Source organism: Protobothrops mucrosquamatus, unplaced genomic scaffold (assembly GCF_001527695.2).
Source record: "Protobothrops mucrosquamatus isolate PMUCROS unplaced genomic scaffold, P.Mucros_1.0 scaffold_213, whole genome shotgun sequence".
Taxonomy (NCBI): domain Eukaryota; kingdom Metazoa; phylum Chordata; class Lepidosauria; order Squamata; family Viperidae; genus Protobothrops; species Protobothrops mucrosquamatus.
The window spans coordinates 1817291-1838970 of NW_015386289.1; the positions used below are offsets into that span (position 1 = coordinate 1817291).

The window sequence follows — 21680 nt, forward strand, 5'->3', positions numbered from 1 at the left end:
GATAGATAGATAGATAGATAGATAGATAGATAGATAGATAGATAGATAGATAGATACTGGCAAAAGGTACTGCAAGCATTATGGACTGCTGGATGAACAAATCATTAAATAGGGGACAAAATCAGGCTGAAGCTTTCCTTATCAACTCAATTGACAAGGCTAACAGTTTAATATTATGGACATGCAAAGAGAAAGAATAGTAGACAAAGATACCATGCTTGGCAAGATTGAAGGAAAATGTTAAAAAAAATTAGCATTGTAATAAATCAATGCAATAACAACAGCCGTAGACTCAACTCTAGCAGGGATTAGCCACTTGACTGAAGATCAAATACAATCCAGAACAACTATCTACAGGGTTTCTATAAGTCAATATCAACTTGATGGTAACTAACAATAACAACAAAAAGTCTGGACCTCCAAATGTTAACTTGAAATTCCCACTATGCCTTAAAACATTGGCCATCCTGGTTACACCTAAAACTACAGATACATGCTATCCATGTCTATAACGGTTTCTTGGTTAGATTCTAAAGAGGTCTTCCTTTTGGAACTATTTTGGAACTGCATCATCAGCACTGTGAATGCTAGTGATGATCACCACTATAACCACAGCTACAATGTAAGCCATACACAAAGTTAACTTGATTGTCTTTAACCCTGAGTGGAAGGAGGCAGTGGCATGTGTACATTAACAAGCACAGAGACTTTAAATCAGACATGTCAAACACAAGGCCCGGGGGCTGGATGCAGCCCACGAAGTGGTTTCATGTGGCCCGCGAAGCCATCCTGGAAACAGTGAGGGAACGGCCCCCGATGCCTTGGCCCTGGCCCAGGCCGGCCGGGAGCCAATGTACAATTTTGTGGTGGCCATCAGTCTTGGCTCCCACTCCTGCCCAGGCCCCCACAGGCACCCTTGATGCGAACAATATAGAGCTGGCCATGCCCACCCAGTAGGCCACACCCACTCCATCCATGCTCACCCAGTAGGCTGCACCCACCCTGGCCACACCCACACGCCCCCCCGAGGCAACCAAAATGCTGATGCGGCCCTCAATGAAATTGAGTTTGACACCCCTGCTTTAAATCATAGCAGTATAGATAGGTTAGGTAACCGGTAATAGCTAAGGTGCCAGACATGAAATGACAATATACAGTTGGACAAGTCACTTATTCTAAGCCTAACCTACTTCAAGAATTATTATTGTAGAGACAAAATAAGGTGAAACTTATAAGTATATAATGGTGAGCTTTCATTAAAAAAGATGAGACATAAATGCAATAATTAAACAAATATAAAGTGAAAAATTGTCTAGTGTGAGATTAAATGACAACAAATCTAAAAACTTACCAAAAAATCAGTGTCTCCAGGAAGGAGATGCCAACATTTGATGATCCAACAACTACTATTCTACAACTGACAGATACCTTAGGCTCCAAGGACAACTTCCGATTGAAATGATACAGTGCATATTTTAACTGTATAAGGAATAAAAAACAAAAAGATGTTCTTTAGCAGCATATACTAAATGTTCTTTAGTATATTTAGATTACAAATGTGTTATAAACATGGACACAGCAATATGTGAAACTTTCAAATTGTAGAACACGTCTGGGGATTTCAATTTTCCAATATAATTGGAAATCTAGAGACACCAATATCCAGAGATATTGATATCCTTCTACTTTTTCCCAAAGAATTCCAATTTGCCATGAAATATGTTGAAATTATCAAAATTGCTTTAAATCCTTGAGGAGAAAAGGGTCCAGGAAGGATGGAAAATTCCATGGAACACGATAGGCACAACCATATTCAATCCCTATAAGACAAAATGGGAGTGGATATATGTAGAGGTGTTTAAAATCCTGGACAGAAAAAAAGTGGTATGTATAGAGAGTGGGAGAAGAGAATCATTACTGAAGAAGAATATCAGGTGTTTTCCAGAAACAGACAAGTTAAAGCACAGAATGAAGCTTGTGAGAAATTTTCAAAATGGAAATGGGGTTCTTGTTACATTGTACCACTGGGAGAAGGAAGGAACTGCAGTTTAGTATTAGGTGAGTTACTTGAGGCAAAATCTGCAGTAGCTGTGTGAACAAAGTTTTCATTATTTATATAACATACCATGAGGGACAGTAGCAATACTGGATTCAGGAAGCAACAGTTGTAGTGCTATATACATTTGAAGCACCACAGGCAAATCTTAACATTTTCTTACTGCAAACACCCAGTCAAAACTAAAGCTAAAATCTTGCCAGGACTCCTTTCATTTGCTTGCTCACATAATCTTATATATACACCCAGTGCTTTTTTTGTAAAAAAAAAAAAAAAAAAGGTGCCAGAACTCACACATGTCATACAACCCGCCTTGCCTACCCTACAAGGTTCCATCCAAAAAAGGTGCCGGAACTCCGTTCTGGGCGTTCTATGAGAAAAAAAGCCCTGTTTACACCTTTTATTAAAATAATACTAAGCAACCAACTCACATAGCTATGCTAATATCCATTAATTTGTTAGTCCATATAGAATTCCAGTTCATGCAGTTCAGGTCTGTCACTTTTGTGCAAGAGAAAATACAGTGAAATTGTATAACATTTTTCATCAGCATTGTAATCTATATGAACCATCTCATCTTCTTCTTCATCATCCCACCCTCTATTTATATGGGGCACAGATGAAACTAGGGCATAAATTAAACAAAGAGTATTTAATTTGGAGCTCCATAAGGACACATACAAAGTTCCAACAGAAGAGAATATTTGAATAGCTCAGAGTTGAAATGAGTGGTCCTTGGTGCTTTCTTGAGGCCTCCTGCAAAGCAGGATCTGGAACTAAACCACATCTCCCTCAACACTGAATGGAACCAGCTCCAAAGAAAGAAGGAGAATCACAACAGAACCCAATAACCTAAGGTAGTTCAGAAAGATTCCATGATCAATGGGTATCAAAGCCTGCCAAGATGTCAAGGGGGACCAAGATGGATATATTACCCCCATCCTGAGCTGCCACAACATCAAGTGCAACCAAAGTTGTCTCAATACAAAAGCAGCAACTGTGATCAAAAATGTCCCAAACAAGGAAGGGGTCCAGAAAATCCATTTCCTCCAGGATCTTTTGAGTGGTAGGCTGAGGACTTTCTCAACAACCTTCCCCAGAAACGAGGGTTAGAAACTGAACAGAAATAGTCCAAATCTATGGGATCCAGAGATAATTTCTTGAGAATGGGATGGACTACTCCTCTTTCAGAGTCGATGAGATTATCCCATCTTTTAAGATAGCATTCACCATTACAGGGATTTTCCCACCTTGTCCATTTCCTCAGAAGTAACAGAACTACTACTACTACTACTAATAATAATAGTAATAGTAATAGTAATAGTAATAATAATAATAGAGTTGGAAAGGACCTTGGAGATCTTCTAGTCCAACCCCCTGCTCAGGCAAAAAACCCAATACCATTTCAGACAAATGGCTGTCCAGTCTCTTCTTAAAGACTTCCACTGTTGGAGCATTCACAACTTCTGGAGGCAGGTTGTTCCGCTGATTAATTGTTCTAACTGTCAGGCAATTTCTTCTTAGTTCTAGGCTGAATCATCATCTTTTCATAGTAAGTATCCCAGATCATATTGCTACCACAGTGAGACAAAAGTAATGTATGATATGGTATGTGACAATCACCCACGTTGTGGGATGGACCTGCCTGCTGCAAAGCTGGTCATGAACATAAAGGCTTCCTCTGAGCCCAGACCCAAGGAAAGCAGGCTGAAATCCTCCAGGATCATAAATTTGGAAACACCACTAGATACAGCATCAAGTTATTTTAGACAAGGCAAGTGCATAGCTGCAAATTCCTCTTTGGAAAGGACTATTAAGGCCATCCACTTCATATTCTTATCATGCTCACTATCTGAAGATAGCAAGGGTAGGCAAAGTAAATGAGTTGCAGTTACATTATGAATACCAGATTTATATTCATCTGAATACAATACATTAGTATATCAACTGATAATCTTAATTTCTGATCATCCAAACTCTAAATGGCAATCTACAACGATCACTATGATTCCATAGAAATTGTTTTTTGTATTACACACACTGGCAAATGCTTTTTTTCAACAGGAGAACAGACTTTTTCTGCCCCTTGTAATATTCCAGATGGAAATACAACTACCTTTTAAATATTATCTGTATTAATGTGCTTAAATATTGTTCTAAAGATGTAATCAGAAGTGTCTGTAGTTCCAATATTAGGTAAAGCTTTGTCAAATAGAGACACTGCGAGACCTACAATGACTTCACAGGCTCAAAATCACATTTGGAAATCTTTAGGTAGTAAGACATTTATAAATGGTTTGATGTGATGTCCATCATGAGTAATTAATGCAGTGACCTATCAATCCCTGTCTTATTTTCTCTGCCAACTGATTCTGTGTCATTCCCTCTCATTTGTTCAAAAATAGCAGCAATATACAATACTCTTCTATACATTTCTTGCTGGTAAAATTTATGATACAATGCCACAATTTTAACTTTCAGCACGCACACAATTCTTAACACTAATCCTTAATATAGACAATGCGATCTCTTCCAGTTGGCAAATCTTAAAAGAAACCTCTGAGATTCCTTAGCTCAGGAAATTCTTCATCTTGTGTAGTCAACAAATAAATTCTGAACTCCTTTTAATTCAAGAAGAGAGTTACAGGCTTACTCAGCTTTTGGTAGACCAATTGTAACCCCATTTTTCTCACTACTTTACTACACTGTATACATTTAAAAACATTTATTCATTTGTTTGTTTATCTATTTATGCAGGAACCCAGTTAAAAATAAAACCAACAATGCAGTTCCTTTCAAACTCTTGCCATAACTCCTGCATTTGTCTCATCTCTCTACAGTACCACAGTTTGCCACCAAATCATACTGATCCTACAATCAGACCATCAGTCATCACTCCAGCCAGACCTTAGCTATGTAGCCCTAATAACAGAAAATGACATTGCCCATAGAAAAACATACAGAATTAGTTTTGTAATTCATAGTACAGTATATTCTTTAGTACCGTGCCATCTCTTTCTCTTAAGGATTTAAAAAGTCAGGACATTTTATATTTAGGGAGATTAGAGTCATGTTTGACTACTGCCTTTTTATTTAACAGCATATCCCAAAAATGGTGAATGATTCTTTGGCTAACTGTGAGACCCCTAAAGTTGTGTCAGGATCTCTTATGTGATTTATCATCAAGATTAAAGTACTAAGAGACGTTTGAAGATTTGGAATTGGATTTCACTAGTAAATCAGTGATAGCTATCTCTTTTTTCTGCTATTCTACTAATGTTAAGAAAGTATTGGACTTTTTGAATATTTTTTGAGAGCATATTAATGAGGTGGATTTGAGATAATGTTCAGATATACCCATTGCTCAATATACCTTTTTGCTAGAAACACTGGAATAAAATTCAAATATGAGGATGTGGTCTATATTTTTCAGGCAAATTCTTTTTTGAAAAATGTATATGATACTTGGCTGATTGGAGATTGAAAAAAAATCTTCAGATTTATGTTTTTTCTGATAATTTTTGGCAGTGCAATCATGACATCCAGTGGCCAATGTCAGTTAAGATTAATCTGTTAAATGATGACTGTACAATGATACTAAAAGGTAATTGCAAATTGTTGATTACTCAGTGATTGGGATTACATCTTACACTAACAAAAGATACAGCCTTAGTTTATTGAACAAATTGTATAAGTGGATTCACACAACACAGTAAATTACAAACACTAATATACTAAACATATGAACAAAGTTTATGCAACATGTTAAACCCATCAGCACACAAGATGATGAACTCTCTGAATCGGTGGAGTGTGCTAAGGCATAGTTTGTTTTAGCCATGATATATACAATAGATCACAATGACTGAAGTCACATGTTTTCAAAGAATATAGAAATCAAGTGTCTAAACTTGCTCTATGTTACAGAATGAAGGAAGTGAATGAGAAAGATGCTTGCAATTTAAATACTGTTCCTTCATGCACTGTCAGGTAAGTTTCAAGAGTGAGAGAAGTCATCATTCTCCTTTCCTACTAGAGAAGCCTTCTTCTTCTTCTTATTGTTGTTAGTTGCGAAGTCGTGTCCGACCCATCGCGACCCCATGGACAACGTTCCTCCAGGCCTTCCTGTCCTCTACCATCTTCTGGAGTCCATTTAAGCTCATGCCTACTGCTTCAGTGACTCCATCCAGCCACCTCATTCTCTGTTGTCCCCTTCTTCTATTGCCCTCAATCTTTCCCAGCATTCGGCTCTTCTCCAGTGAGTCCTTCCTTCTCATTCGGTGGCCAAAGGACTTGAGTTTCAACCTCAGGATCTGGCCTTCTAAAGAGCAGTCAGGGTTGATCTCCTCCAGGACTGACCGGTTGGATCGCCTTGCAGTCCAGGGGACTCACAGGAGTCTTCTCCAGCACCAGAGTTCAAAGGCCTCCATTCTCTGGCGCTTGGCCTTTCTTATGGTCCAACTTTCACAGCCATCCATTGCCACTGGGAAAACCATGGCCTTGACTATACGTACTTTTGTTGGCAGGGTGATGTCTCTGCTTTTTAGTATGCTGTCTAGATTTGCCATAGATTTCCTCCCCAGGAGGGGCTTGCGTAACTCAATGAAGCTATGAGCTATGCTGTGTAGGGCCACCCAAGACGGATAGGTCATAGCAGAGAGTTCTGACAAAATGTGATCCACTGGAGAAGGAAATGGCAACCCACTCCAGTATCTTTGCCATGAAAACCCCATGGACAGTACCAAATTAAGAAAACCAAGATCATGGCATCCGGTCCTCTCAATTCCTGGCAAATAGATGGGGAAGAAATGGAGGTAGTGACAGATTTTATCTTCCTGGGCTCCAAAATCACCACAGATGGGGACTGTAGCCAACGAAAAGCCTTCTTCTACAATTATATAAATTTAAAGCTCTCAGATTTGAATCTGGCAATTACCTTAACTAGTTTCAGGTTATTGAAAGGAGGGGGAGAATAGCAAAAAGGAGGAAATCCAAAGCGGGGGAAAGATTACGATTTGGAAGATATATGTCACAAACTTACTGTAAATATAAACTTCCTCTGAGAGAAGATCAAAAAGGAAAAAGAAAAAAAAGGATTTAATATGAAGGTACCATATGACAAGTGTCTAATTTATTTGTTTTAGTTATAAAATTTACAGAGATGCCCACCTCAGTCAAAGTGATTCTGGGTGAAGTAAAACAGAACCAAAGATTTAATAAATCTAACTTTTAATAAAATCAGTAAAACAGTAAACACGGGAAAAACTAAGTAAATAAAGCAAGATCACAAGAGGGGAGATATTACATACAACACAGCCAGGGCACAGGCTCCCTCAACAGGGAATCTGTAGGCTTGTTGAAATAATCTAGGCCAGTGATGGCGAACCTTTTAGAGACCGAGTGCCCAAAAACTGCCCCTGCCCCCGCTCCAGCCCCTGCCCCGCCCCCGCTCCAGCCCCCACCCCACCTGCCCGCAGGGCCACTCACCGTCTCCAGGGCCTGCCACAGATCGCCCAGCAGCGCCATAGCAGCCACACCCTCTGCCTGCGCCCCGCAGCATCAACTGTGCGCGATGGGGCGTGAGGGCAGAGTCTTGTCTACACTGCCTGGCTGCCATGTTCTTGGCTGCACTGCTCCACGTGGGCCACACTCGGGGGCAACTCTTCTTCAGAAGGGCTACTGGTGAAGACGGGGTCACGGGGGGAGGCAAGGCTGGGACAATGGCACGGGTGCCCAAAGAGAGGCTCCGAGTGCCGCCTTTGGCATCCGTGCCATAGGTTCACCACCACTGATCTAGGCTTTAAGAGCTTTCCAGGAGGTCACAAGGGTTGGGACCAACCTCACTCAGGAGGAATGATGTTTCAGAGGGTGGGTGCCATGCAGGAAAAGCTTTTCTCCTAGGTTCTGTCAGATGGAGCTCCCTTGCAGACAGGACTCACATCATGCTCTTCCTGCTGGATCTGATAGGATGGGTAGAAGTGGTCCCTTAAGTAACTAGTCCCCATGACAGGTAGGGCTTTAAAGGTCAAACCCAGCACCTTGAATTGGACACGGAAGCAAACCAGAAGTCAATGCAGTTCTTAGAGCAAAGGTGCAATATGCCCTTCTAAGAGCACACATAACTTCTTGTGCTGCTGCATTCTATACCACTGAAGCTTTCGGATACTCTTCAAGATCAGCCTATTGGAGAGTTCATTGCAATAGTCCACTTGGGAAGTGACCAGGGCACGAGTAGCTGTGATCACAGCCTCGCGATCCAGGAACAGGTGTAAGTGGCATATCAGAAGAAATTGTACAAAGGCCATCCACACCACAGTACCACCTACTCTTCAAGCAGAGTTGGGAGTTCAGAATGGCACACCAATGCCATTAAACTCATTTTATTTGCCATATAATAGCTCCAGTTAACAACAGCTCTAATGTGCAATAAATTACTTTTTCACCAGTACAGCAACTTGCTCCAAGAAGTTAAAAATTTAGCTGATGTCACAATATTGCTTTATCCTTATAAAATATTATATACATTCCGCCAAAATATATATTCAGACATCACAATATGTTAACCATCAAGTTCCACCTTATTTATATTCTGCTATTATTGAATGAAATAGTAATCATTAACTAATGCACCATAGAAAAAGATTTATTATCTTTGATTACTGGAATTAGGGATTATGCTGAGATGAGTCATTCCTGCTGTGACCACCTGTCACATTGTTTCCACCTGGGAAGACAGCCTGGCTCTCTGTTACTTTTCTGCATCTCCTAACAAGAGGCCATTTCTGATGTGAAAGGCAAGGCATACATTTTGAATATGGGCAATGTTCCATGAAGTTAAAAATGAATAATATTTGATTTTTAAATCCAGAAGATTGACATCATAACAATTCATGGACATGTGCAGAAATGTTTTTAGTACAGTATTACAAATACAGTAAGAAATTTCTTCCATCTTTTGGTATATCTAGCCATATATTTCTGCCCATTTTTTAATGTACAAAATGCTCACTGAGTTTTGGGTTCCTTTTCCAAATAAAGTACCAGAAGGATACTTACATTTTATGCAATCTTCTGTAGCAGAAAATGTCCTTTTAGTGAGACCCAGAAAGTCCTTACTGAAAATACAGGGAGTAGCAACAAAGCACATCAATTAATCTCTGTAGAGCTTGCATAATGGCCTAAAGGTTATAGTCAATTAAAAAATAAATAAAGAGATAAATAAAGTTCTGAGGCGTCATTCCTCCTAGCTAATAATGCAAAATAGGGAATTTTATTGCATGCTGAGTACGTTATGCAAAAAGCGATCCAACAAAATTACATCTATGACATTCCTCTTGATCAAATAAGAATATCGTGGCTCATTAAAATGCAGGAAACGGAATGCACTTTTTGTGGGTAATTCAACTTGCTCCTGAGTGTGCAGTTGTCCTGGAACAAAAGATTGTCATTGCTCTTGCATATTCTATAAACTGAAATCTGCTGGTGCACAATACAGCAGCAAGTATTTTCAAGCATGTTATTTTCAGTCCAGTTGACTTTAAAATGGCAGCAGGTGGTTAGTCCTCCTGAAAGCAAGCACCAAAATAACTATAGAAACTACAAAATCAAATGATGTCACAGGTCCTTTTGAACATTCATGCTCAGAAGCAGCATAATATTTCTATATAACCTTCTGATAGATGCATTGTTAATTTTCCCATAGTACATTTTGCTATACCTCTTGATCTGTCACTATTCTAGAGATTTCCATACATTTTATCTCCTCCTGTTCTTGATTTAGCTTCTGTCATTTAATTCCTTTGAGATACTCATATCCTTTTATTAACTCCAAGAATGTTTGCTGTTTTTTTATATGTTAGAGGTGTTATACTCTTTCCAGAGTAACATTCAGCTCATATTTATTTCTATTATAGAATAGAGCTGGAAGGGACCTTGGAGGTCTTCTAGTCCATTCCCCTGCTCAAGCAGGAGAACCTATACCATCTCAGACAAGTGTCTGTCTAGCCTCTTCTTAAAAATCTCCAGTGATGGAGCACCCACGATTTCTGGAGGCAAGCTGTTCCACTGGTTAATTGTCCTCACTGTCAGGAAGTTTCTCCTTAATTCTAGGTTGTTTCTCTCTTTGGTCAGTTTCCAACCATTGTTTCTTGTCCTGCCCTCTGATGCTTTTGTGAATAATGTGACCCCCTCTTCTTTGTGGCAGCCCCTCAAGTACTGGAATACTGCTATCGTGTCTCCCCTTTTCTTTAGACTAGCCAGACCCAAGTCCTGCAGCCGTTCTTTGTACGTTTTGGTCTCCAGGCCTTTGATCATCTTAGTTGCTCTTCTCTGGATTTTTTCCAAAGTCTCAACATCTTTTTTGTGATGTGGTGATCAAAATTGGTTGCAGTATTCCAGGTGTGGTCTACTATTTTCCTTTACTTAATTCCCTCCTCTAGGGTCTTAGGTTTTCTCTTCCCTTCTTGCCAGATTCCACTCTCTCTACCCAGCAATCCAATCTATGTAAGGCATTCTGCTCTGATTTTCCGTATCTAGTACCTACTCAAATCTTTGCCTCCTTAGCCAATCCTTTTTAATATCAAACAGTTAAGATGGAATACAGTGCAGAATTTAGCAACAGAACTCTTTGGAGGAAAACCGTATTTAAGAGACAGTTTCAGGATTAGTCACAACTTTAGGGATATATTCAAACCAAGAATGGCAGATTACATGAACACCCATGCTCAATTTGAGCAAAAGTAGGGTGGACAAAACACAATTCCCAATTCTTCTTATATATACACTACTGTTATTCCTTTTTTTTCCCCCGAGGGTTGGAAAAAACTTTAGAATTCTCCTGCTGTTAGGAGAAATTACTGGAATTGCCTCTGCTATCACTCATTCTTTCTTCCCAAAGGAGCAAAGAAGGATGGGGCAGTATGAAGAAGAAGACTAATACTGTATTTTAAGTCTTAGAGAATCAGGGTGGTTTAAGGCAAGGAGAGCCAGGTTCTGATCCATCCTTAGTCATGGAAGCTCACTGGATGACTTTGCACCAGTCACTCCCACTCAGCTCAACCTATTGTACTTCATAGCGGTATTGTTGTTGTGTGGAAAAAGCGGAAAAAACATTATGAATAATGTCTTGAGTTCCTGAATGAAACACGGGATGTAAATCAAATGAACAAGCAATAATGCTTAATATTTTAAACTCCTTGAAGATTTCTGACAATATAGTAATGGGGAAGGGGATATTTTCCACACAATTACTTTAAGTTTTACTGAACCCTATTTTAGATGATCAACTTGGCATGAGTGAAAATATGTATTTTTCTTCAAATGTTCGTAAAAGTATTAATTTATCATAAAAGTTTCACAATTTCAGAAATTTAAATAATCTGAAACAAGATGATCTTTGAAATAGAAAGGTTACTTTTAATATACCCATGATGTTCAAACCATGATACTTTGGCTTCTAATGTTTAGTATTTCTGGTTGATTAAAAATTCATTTTGGGAGAACTTTGCCTTGAAAATAAGGCAGGAAATATTTGCTGCACATACCCAGTAGAGACTTGCTGGGACTTAATCTGTCAAATTCAGATTGGTTGATTTGTCAAGGCAAACTTTAACTCCATGTCATGCTTCAATATTTCCTGAGGCCTGCAAGTTATGTAAAATAACTATTTTCCAATTTTTTCAACAGTGATTGAAATTCAGCAACAGCTAACTTTCCTTACTGAGAATTCAAATTCTGAACATGCATACAGGATAAATACAATGTAAAAAATATAAAGACAGTGTCATGGAAAAACCCATTGAAAGAAATGAGGCACAAAACAATAATTCTTACTTTAAGATTCAGAGGTTTATTTCAGCAATAATTTGGAACATAGACGAACATCATAACATCACTTACATTAGCAATCCATTGCAATGAGGACCAATGACATAGCAGATCCAGCAAGGACAGCTATTGGCCAATGGCAAATCAATCAGCTCCAGTCCCAACCTCTTATACCCTTTCCTGTCCTAAAACCAACAATAAAAAATGACTAAAAATAACATTTAAAATTAAATGTTGTTATAACCCCTAACATTCATATTTCATGCTATATAATTCAACAATGCAAGTGAATAATGGCATGTCACAGAAGAAGTAAGGTTTGCTTCTAATGTTGTTCTTGGGATGATACTTAGAAATAACACTTGACAAAGAATATTTATCTTCCATATCCAAACAGCCTTCACACTGAGAAGGAAATCAACTTAACCAACTGCAGGCCAGCATGAATATTCATATTTTCAGCAAATAATGTCAGCATCTCTATATCACTGACATCATATTTTCCAAGCGATGATAGGTCACCTTATTGTTAATTTCACACATGGACATAAGTAGTAAACATTCAGAGCATTCTTCTTAATGAGGCCATCTGGTGCTTCCTCATAACTGTGTAATGTTTAAGCTTCCAAACAAAATCTAATGGCAATAATACACAAAATCCACTGACATTTACACTGAGGAAATTTACAGCCAGAACAAATGTATCTGCATGACAACTAGTGGTATAAAGTCATCAGCTACCTGGGACAAGAATAAATAACTACTTTTGACCCATGCCTGTTCTATAGAAACCATTAATAATCTAATGTTGGAAATTATTGAGCAATAATTACTCCTTGAAAAAAATTCTTTGTTAAACAAAATTATTTTGATATGAAAATATAGTGTTTTTTAACATTTTAAGTCTGCAATCTTAAGGGGAAAACTTATTTGATCCCCTGCTGATTTTGTACGTTTGCCCACTGACAAAGAAATGATCAGCCTATAATTTTAATGGTAGGTTTATTTTAAGAGAGACAGAATAACAACAAAAACATCCAGAAAAACACCTTTCAAAAAAGCTATAAATTGATTTGCATTTTAATGAGTGAAATAAGTATTTGATCCCCTATCAATCAGCAAGATTTCTGGCTCCCAAGTGTCTTTTATACAGATAACGAGCTGAGATTAGGAGCACCCTCTTAAAGGGAGTACTCCTAATCTCAGTTTATTACCTCTATAAAAGACACCTGTCCATAGAAGCAATCAATCAATTAATCAGTTTCTAAACTCTCCACCATGGTCAAGACCAAAGAGCTGTCCAAGGATGTCAGGAATAAGACTGTAGACCTACACAAGGCTGGAATAGGCTACAAGACCATTGCCAAGCAGCTTGGTGAGAAGGTGACAACTGTTGGTGTGATCATTTGCAAATGGAAGAAACACAAAATAACTGTCAATCTCCCCCAATCTGGGGTTCCATGCAAGATCTCACCTTGTGGAGTTTCAACGATCATGAGAACAGTGAGGAATCAGCCCAGGACTACACAAGAGGATCTTGTCAATGATCTCAAGGCAGCTGGGACCATAGTCACCAAGAAAACAATTGGGAACACACTACGCCATGAAGGACTGAAATCCTACAGCGCTCACAAGTTCCCCTTGCTCAAGAAAGCATATGTACAGGTCCATCTGAAGTTTGCCAATGAACATCTGAATGATTCAGAGAACTGGGTGGAAGCGTTGTGGTCAGATGAGACCAAAATCAAACTCTTTGGCATGAATTTTCTTCTTTTCCTTAGACTAGCCAAACCCAAGTCTGCAGCCGTTCTTCATATGTTTTAGTCTCCAGGCCTTTGATCATTTTGGTTGCTCTTCTCTGAACTTTTTCCAAAGTCTCAACATCTTTTTTGTAGTGACCAAAATTAGTTGCAGTATTCCAGGTGTGGTCTTACTAGGGTTTTATGAAGCAGTACTAATACTTTGCATGATCTTGATTCTATGCCTCTGTTTATACAACCCAGGATTGTATTAGCTTTTTTGGCTGCTGCTGCACATTGCTGGCTTATAGTCAAGTGATCGTCCACTAGGACTCCAAGGTCCCTCTCATAGTTACTGTTTTTGAGCCAGGTCTCGCCCAGTCTGTACTTATATCTTTGATTTTTCCTGCCTAAATGTAAAACTTTTAAAATTCATTTTGTTGGATAGGGGGCATTGTTCAGATCTGTCAAGATCTTTTTGGATCCTGAGCTTGTCTTCTGGGGTGTTGGCTGTTCTTGCCAGTTTGGTGTCATCTGCAAATTTGATGAGTTCCCCTTCTATTCCTTCATCTAAGCCATTTATGAAGATATTAAAGAGTATTGGGCCTAAGATGAAGCACTGTGGTACCCCACTGCTTACTTCTCTCCATGTGGATATAGTACCATTGAGGACTACTTGCTGAGTATGTTTCTCAGCCAGCTATAGATCCATCTGGTGGTGATATTGTTTATCCCACCTTTTTCTAGCTTACTAAGCAGCAGTATTTATGATAATTATTGCCATGTTCTTTAACCAACATATAATTCAAGATGTTAGTAATGCATTATGTTAATTCCAATGGTCATTTATGTCTCAGAAGACCAACACATTTGAAATTAAGTGCTTAATAGCCATGCAATATAAATTATCATTTTTTTTCCTAAGCCTCATATTTTACTATGATTTAAGAGTAACAGTCACTCAAGTATTGGATGAGGCAGGAGGTGTGCAAGCTATGACTGAAACAATTCAGCTACTCTAATCACTTCCTCAAATATTTCATTGATGAAATTATGTCTAATGTATGCTCACAGGGCAAAATTCCTCAGGCAAAATGAGTACTTTTAAATCTTAATTGTTCATTAAATCACCACTAATGTTCACAATTGACCCTCATCACCAAAGTCTCAACAACAATTATATTTCCTGGTTTAGAGAAAAAAAAGGATTTATTCAAAAAGAAAGGAAGGCAGGTATCTCTAGAGTACAACTGCAAAGTGATTTCACCTAAATCAGATATATGAACATCTCAAATTTCCAGCAATTTCCTAAAACAAGTTTACAATAAAAAATAGAAAAAAGGGAACTTAATGAATCAGTTGAGAAAAATCAATATAACCATGAGGTTTTGTGTTCGTTAAGAAACAGAGTAGCCAGAAAATAGATGAGCAAAAAAAGAGACGAGCTTCATTTCAACAAGTTATAAATACTTGAAATATTTTCTCTGTATTACAGAAATTCTAAATTCATACTGTATATTAACAGGACAAACTTGTATGTGTGAGTAATCTCTCTAATTTTTTCAAATCTGTTATTGATAATTTCTTTCTTAAAAAATGTGTTATATCATTATGTATGTCATTATTCATAATGATCCCAACATATATATATAATTTTTAAAATATACTTTTATTTTATTAAAAAAAAAATACAAAACACCATTTTTAAAAAAAAGGAAGAAAAAGAAAAGCTGAACAAGAAACAGACAAAAGAGCAGGGAAAACATTTTCTGGATATTTGGATCCAAAACTAAAGGATTAAGAAAAATAAATTCCAAAATTTTTGAAAATTGATAAAATATGGTAAATGTCCAATAAAAATTGAAATCAAGTAAAAATAAAAGTACTTCACTATCCAGAGACACACTGTGTTTCCTTACAGAAAAGCAGAAGTTAATGAAAATAGCAAAGAGATGAAAGGAAAAAAGCAAAAGAAGTAGATAAAAGCCAGTAGGGGGATGAAATAAAGTAGCATTCAGCCGGCCAATTAATTTTTAAAGATAAAAAACAAAGCAAAACAAAGGCTTTGAAAGTGAAGTTAAAACCCAGGTTTGCTTATGAGAACAATCTGCTGATAAGAAAAGGTGGAAAAAAGACCAATGACTTTCCGGCTGCTCCCACAGGGAATTGCAATCTTCAAAATTCCTCTTCCTGAGTGAGTCCACAGCCATCCAAAAGTCAACTTAGGTCATCCCTAAGTGCCCCTGTTCAAATCCAAGGAGCAAGACTGCCAAAAAACCAGCTTTGGCAGCAAAAACAGTAGATTATGGACAGGAGACAAAACTCTTCCTACAGCCATCTTGGAGAGGAGTCCAATTACAACATATATCTCTTGAAAGTTATTGCGTTTTAAGTACATTTTTGGGTTCACAGATATATAGAATAATGAGAATTTGGTCAAATCAAATAAGCCAACTTATCAGATTCTTGTTTTAGGATTACTATAAGTGGAATTTTTAAAACATTTTTTATCCTATCTTTATTACTTTTATAAATAGCTCAAGGCATAACAACCCTGTAAGGTGAATTAGAATGAGAGAGTGTGACCCAAAATCACCCAGCCAACTTTCATGCCTAAAGTTGAACTATAACTCATTTTCCCAATTTCTATCCTGGTGCCTTAATTATTACACCAATTGATTCTCAGTTTGCCTTGTATACATTGTACAAATTTACCTTATACACTTTCATTAGGCAAAATTTCTTCCAGATAATTTTTTTTATTAAGTGAGTGAAGAAACTGCACCTTTTCAATCTCTTCTTAGACTCATCTATTAATATCTCTTATCAGCCTTCCTGACTTGAAATAGTAGCAAAACTGTAGTAGGACTCTTATCAAGTTTCATGTTCCTTTTACTGTATCAGTAAAACTATATTCAGAATTTAAAAATGAATACTCAGATTCATGTTTAATACAACTAAGATTCCACTTGACTTGGGCAGCTAACAATTTAAATTAATAATAATAATTAGCTGCTGCAAAAATATCACACAGAGTGATTACAAACAATGGCACGACAAAATAGCAACAATGGTATAGTGGAATATCTGCAAGAAATGCCATTTGCCTGAAAGCAAGAAAACAGACAAAGTAATAGAAAATGAAAAGGCTAAAGTGCTCTCAGATTTTAGAATTCAAACAGATAAGCACGTATCATTCCAGACTTAACAAATGTCAATAAAAAAGATAAAAAGTCTTGATGGTGGATGTTGTAGTACCTGGAGACAGCAGAATAGAATAAGTGGAGAAAACCACAAAATGCAAAGACCTGTAAATAGAATAGAATGATTATGGCAAAAGAAAACAAAAATAGTACCAATAGTACTATTCCAGCTAGCTTCTGGCTATGAATCCTTTATATCAATCTTTGTAGATCGCAATTTCTAAATTGCTGTATTAATATACATTCTGAACTTTTTCTCTAGTGCAAATCATGTTGATTCAAAAATCAGTTAATTACCAAGTTTGGGCTTGGTAAATTCTATACAATGTTGCAAAATTCTACATGGCTGCTGTCATGCTACATAACTATGGCAAAAATTTGAACTTGGTTTCTTTGGGTACTCAAATGGATTTCTTTCAGCAATGTTTCAGCAATTATTGGCATTTAAATGTTACTTCCTTTTGCTTTGTTTCTTTCTTAATTCTGATTAAAATAAATTTACTTCTGCATGGAGACATACAGATGGAAGGAAGTGTTTTTTGAAATTCTGAAGTACTACTGCATTTTGGCATATGTTAATTGGAACAAAAGGGCTGGACAAGTTTCAATCTACATTTGCCTTTTTGTGATTAATAGGGATATCTTTTATTCAAAGTCCTCCCTGATTAAGGTTTCTTCAAAACATTTGGCAAGCTTCCTTTTTTGGTAGCCAATAATTATCCCCCATCCATTTGTTTAGCCATATATTTCTCTCTGCCTCAATGATTTTGGCTCCAAATTGCATGATATTCCAGAAGGTCTAGATAATCCTTTATCGGTATAGCATTTTCTTTAAGCTATTCTTCATTGGTTTGGAAATAGAACCTATAATCTTTGTGGAGTGTTACCTCATCTTTTTTTTTCATACTTGGAGATTCCCTGACAGGTGACATCATTGGAGAAAAAATCAGCACTGCTATAGAAGTACAGTATTAGCTATTAGTAGTTAGATAATCTTGCTTGCAAGGGAAGAACTCTTCAGATTTAGCTCTTTAGCTCAAGAATGATTTTATAGGATGTGGTGGCACACACATTCCTCACTTGTCAAAGAATTTCTAAAAGAAACTGGTCTTGCCAAATTGGTTTAGCCTGAATTAACTCACGAATTAAAGAATCAAATTCAGCATCTTTTCTGGCTTTGCTTATATGATGGAGAACTGAAGCCCTCTGCACGCCATGATCAATAAAATTCAGAAAAGGTCAGATGAGAACTAGTAGACCCAAATAAAAGATGATGTAGGTTATTCTACTAAGAGTTTTCCTTTTCTTTTATAAGATTCAGAGGAACCTTCAGAGCTGATTCACAAATAAGAAAAGTGATTCCAAATTTGTGTCCATTGCTCTTTCGTTAGGTATTTCAAAGCTAACCTGTAATTTCTGGGTGGAATGCTTATGACAGCACAAGTGCAAGCTCATATGTGGAATGCCAGAAGAATATTGTTTGATGTGGCAGATTTTGTCTAAGTAGCAGGAGAAACATCCCTGAAACTGATAGTAAAACCTCACAACTTTGAGAACTGAGAAATAATAAAGCACACAGAATTGGTGGCCAGAAACAAACAAAAATTAATTATATATATGAATTTACTATGCATTATAGAGTAATTATTCTTGTTAATTATAACACCCATTGTATGGTTATATTGATAATTACTTAATTACATAAAACAGATGGATAGCAAAATGCTCCCAGATGGTGAGACAATAAAACAAGTTGACAACCTACTGCTTATAATTATAAAAATAATTATGGTTCTCAAGCTAATTATACATACTGGTTGAACTTCATTTTGCCATATTGTCTATATATACATAACTACCCACCACACAGATATACAGATACACACACATATCTCAAAAGGCAGATTCCTGGAAAAAAACCTCATCAGTAGAAATTTTTCCTTAATAAGGACCTTTAACAATTTTCACTATATTTTACTGAAGGATCCAGTTATATCCCTACTTCAAAAGAATAAACTATGGCTTCCTTGGCACTTCTCCAATCCACATAATATTTTCTCAAAATTTTCTGTCTGACTTTTCCTTGGACTAATAAAGGAAGAATCTTTCACTAATTCACTACTTAACCTATTGCACTATATAAATTAGTCTTTGCAGGATCCAATCTAGGTTGATCACCAGGAGCAAAGGTTTTCTCTTCCAAGCTTTCAGACTCATTCTGGAGCTCATTCAGGGAACTTCTCTCTAGCAGAGTGTATGCTGTTCTGTGTGTGGTATTTATAGTGCCTGTTGTAAGTGGCTTTTTAGATGTTGATTGGCATGTGTGGATGCTGGCTTTTAAGTCATTAGCAGTCATTTGCTTGTGCTGCCCAGCCCTTGCCTTCTAAGTACTTGATAGAGTGGTGGTAAATCAGCACTCCTGTTGACTGACCTGTTGACTGATTGAGGCCTGTTTCCCAGGCTTCAATCATTTCCTCGGCTGTTTTTGTACCTGCTCATCCAACAATCTTAATAGCTGCAAAGTTGAATGTGTGTCCTTGTTCATTGCAGTGTGAGGCAACCAGTGATTTTGGGTCTCCTTGTCTGATCGCTCATGTTCTTGCAATCTGGTGATTAGCTTTCTCCCTGTCTGTCCTACATAGTCACAGGGGCAATCCATGCAGGGGATTCGGTAGTTTACATTGGAAGTATCTCCCACCTCCAAGAGATCTTTACAATGCATAATTTATCCTCATATGGTAGCCTTCTGGGAGATGTGTGATGCCCACTTGCAGAACTTGGAAGCTGCATTCTACAGTTTCCGAAATGTTTTTGATGTATAGCAGGGTGTGCCATGTGATTAGACTCGTACCTTGTTTTTTCCTTTCTCTCCCCACAATGTTGCACAGACAACTTGTGACAAATAATTGTGGGTACCCACAAGAAGTCACAAGATATCACCGGCCTATCAAGTACTTAGAAGGTGAGGAGTGGGCAGCACAAGCAAATGACAGTTAATGACTTAAAAGCCAGCCATCAACACACTCCAATCAATATCTAAAAAGCTACTTACTACAGGCACTATAAATACCACACAGAACAGCACACACTCTCTAGAAAGAAGTTTCCTGAAGATGGGCTCCAGCATGAGTTCAAAAACTTGGAAGAAAAAACCTCTGGTCCTGGTGACTCAGATTGGATCCTGCAACATTATTCTGGGACATGTATGTTCGCCTTCATTTGTGAAATTACTCTTGGAAAAAGTAGAAATTCCTACAGGGAGTAAGTATCCATTCTTCATTCTTGGAATAAAAATCAAGCTCTTCCAGATGACCATCCCATATATTACAAATTTCCAAACATGTAATAATAAAAATAATAATAATAAAGTTGGAAGGGACCTTGGAGGTCATCGAGTCCAACCCTACACCATTTCAGACAAATGGCTGTCCAGTCTCTTCTTAAAAACTTCCAGTGTTGGAGCATTCACCGCTTCTGGAGGCAGGTTGTTCCATTGGTTAATTGTTCTAACTGTCAGGAAGTTTCTCCTTAGTTCTAGGTTGTTTTTCTCTTTGGTTAGTTTCCACCCGTTGCTTCTTGTCCTGCCCTCAGGTGCTTTGGAGAAATAGCTTGACCCCCTCTTCTTTGTGGCAGCCCCTGCTACCGTGTCCCCCCTCGTCCTTCTCTTCATTAAACTAGACATACCCAATTCCAGCAACCGTTCCTTATATGTTTTAGCCTCCAGTCCCCTAATCATCTGTACTGCTAGTTAATTATCGAATTATGTAAAAAAGCCAATTATATAGATAGGTTGGGGTGTACATGAAATTAAGAAAATGTTTTGCTTTGAACTCTGTAACAAACCAATGCATTCTGGAAGAGCAGGCACATTCCTTTTGGGTTAGTCACTGCAGGACAAACCAAATCTCAGAACATTTTGGTCTTTCCAGTTTTGGAATCCAGATATGTAAGTATGGCAAGGCTGATGCATGCTACCCCTTCTCTTTCTCCTGCAGCTCCCAGCGTGACTTGTCCTACTGTTTCACCTACCCATTTCCTATTTTATCCGTGATTTCCTTTCCCTCCTTCCCCTCAGCTCCCACACTTGATATCCCCACATGATATATCCTACTGGCTCACCTATTCTCAGACTTCCCACTGTCTGTTTGTTTGTTTGTTCGTTGATACTAAGCAAGTAAATTTATAAATGTTACATAAAATAATTATATTTAAATTTATACATTTATAAAACAAATCTGAATGACTAAACTAGTCTCTACATCCATTAATATTCAACTTTGTGAGTCTCAAATTTTCAAAATTTGTGTGCATTTTTTAAAATCAGAGAGCAGTACCGCATAAGGTAAAAAGCATAAAAAATAAAAAGAATGGATTATTGCTATCCAGTTCACATATTGCTATTTTATTTTGTTTTTATTGTTTTCATAGTTCAGCTTGTTTTACTAATACCAACACAAAAACTGAGTGAAGTATATACAAATATTGCATTACGTTGCTGAAAATAAATATCCATTTTATTCCTACCTCCCTCGAAATTAAAAATACATTTGTATACTAAAACAAGTTTCTATGTTGGCCGTTATCCTTAAATATACAAGAGGCAACTATAAGAGCAAAAAAATCACTAATATCCAGCAACCGTGTAAAGAGATCCCAGTTAGTTAGCATCATGAAAAGCAACATATGGCACACTTATATGCATTCCACATTTTCATCCTCAAAGCACATAGACCCATATACCACCTGGCAAGATGAATAAGGAATTAGAGAATGTTAGGGAGGAAAGGCCTACCAATAATGATTAGTCACAATGCCTAAATGGAACCTGAGGAGCAGTATGTCACTGAATACTGGTTG

At 37.5% G+C, this 21680-nt stretch overlaps 1 protein-coding gene across 1 annotated transcript in view; it reads right to left on the bottom strand.

Moving 5' to 3' along the window:
- The window catches only part of CFAP61 (cilia and flagella associated protein 61), a 140449-nt gene that overhangs the window by 68837 nt on the left and 49932 nt on the right, over nt 1-21680 (bottom strand). Inside the window, exon 19 of the mRNA XM_029286400.1 lies at nt 1352-1479. Within this exon, the coding sequence (XP_029142233.1) occupies nt 1352-1479 (128 nt within the window). The remainder of the gene's footprint in view (nt 1-1351; nt 1480-21680) is intronic.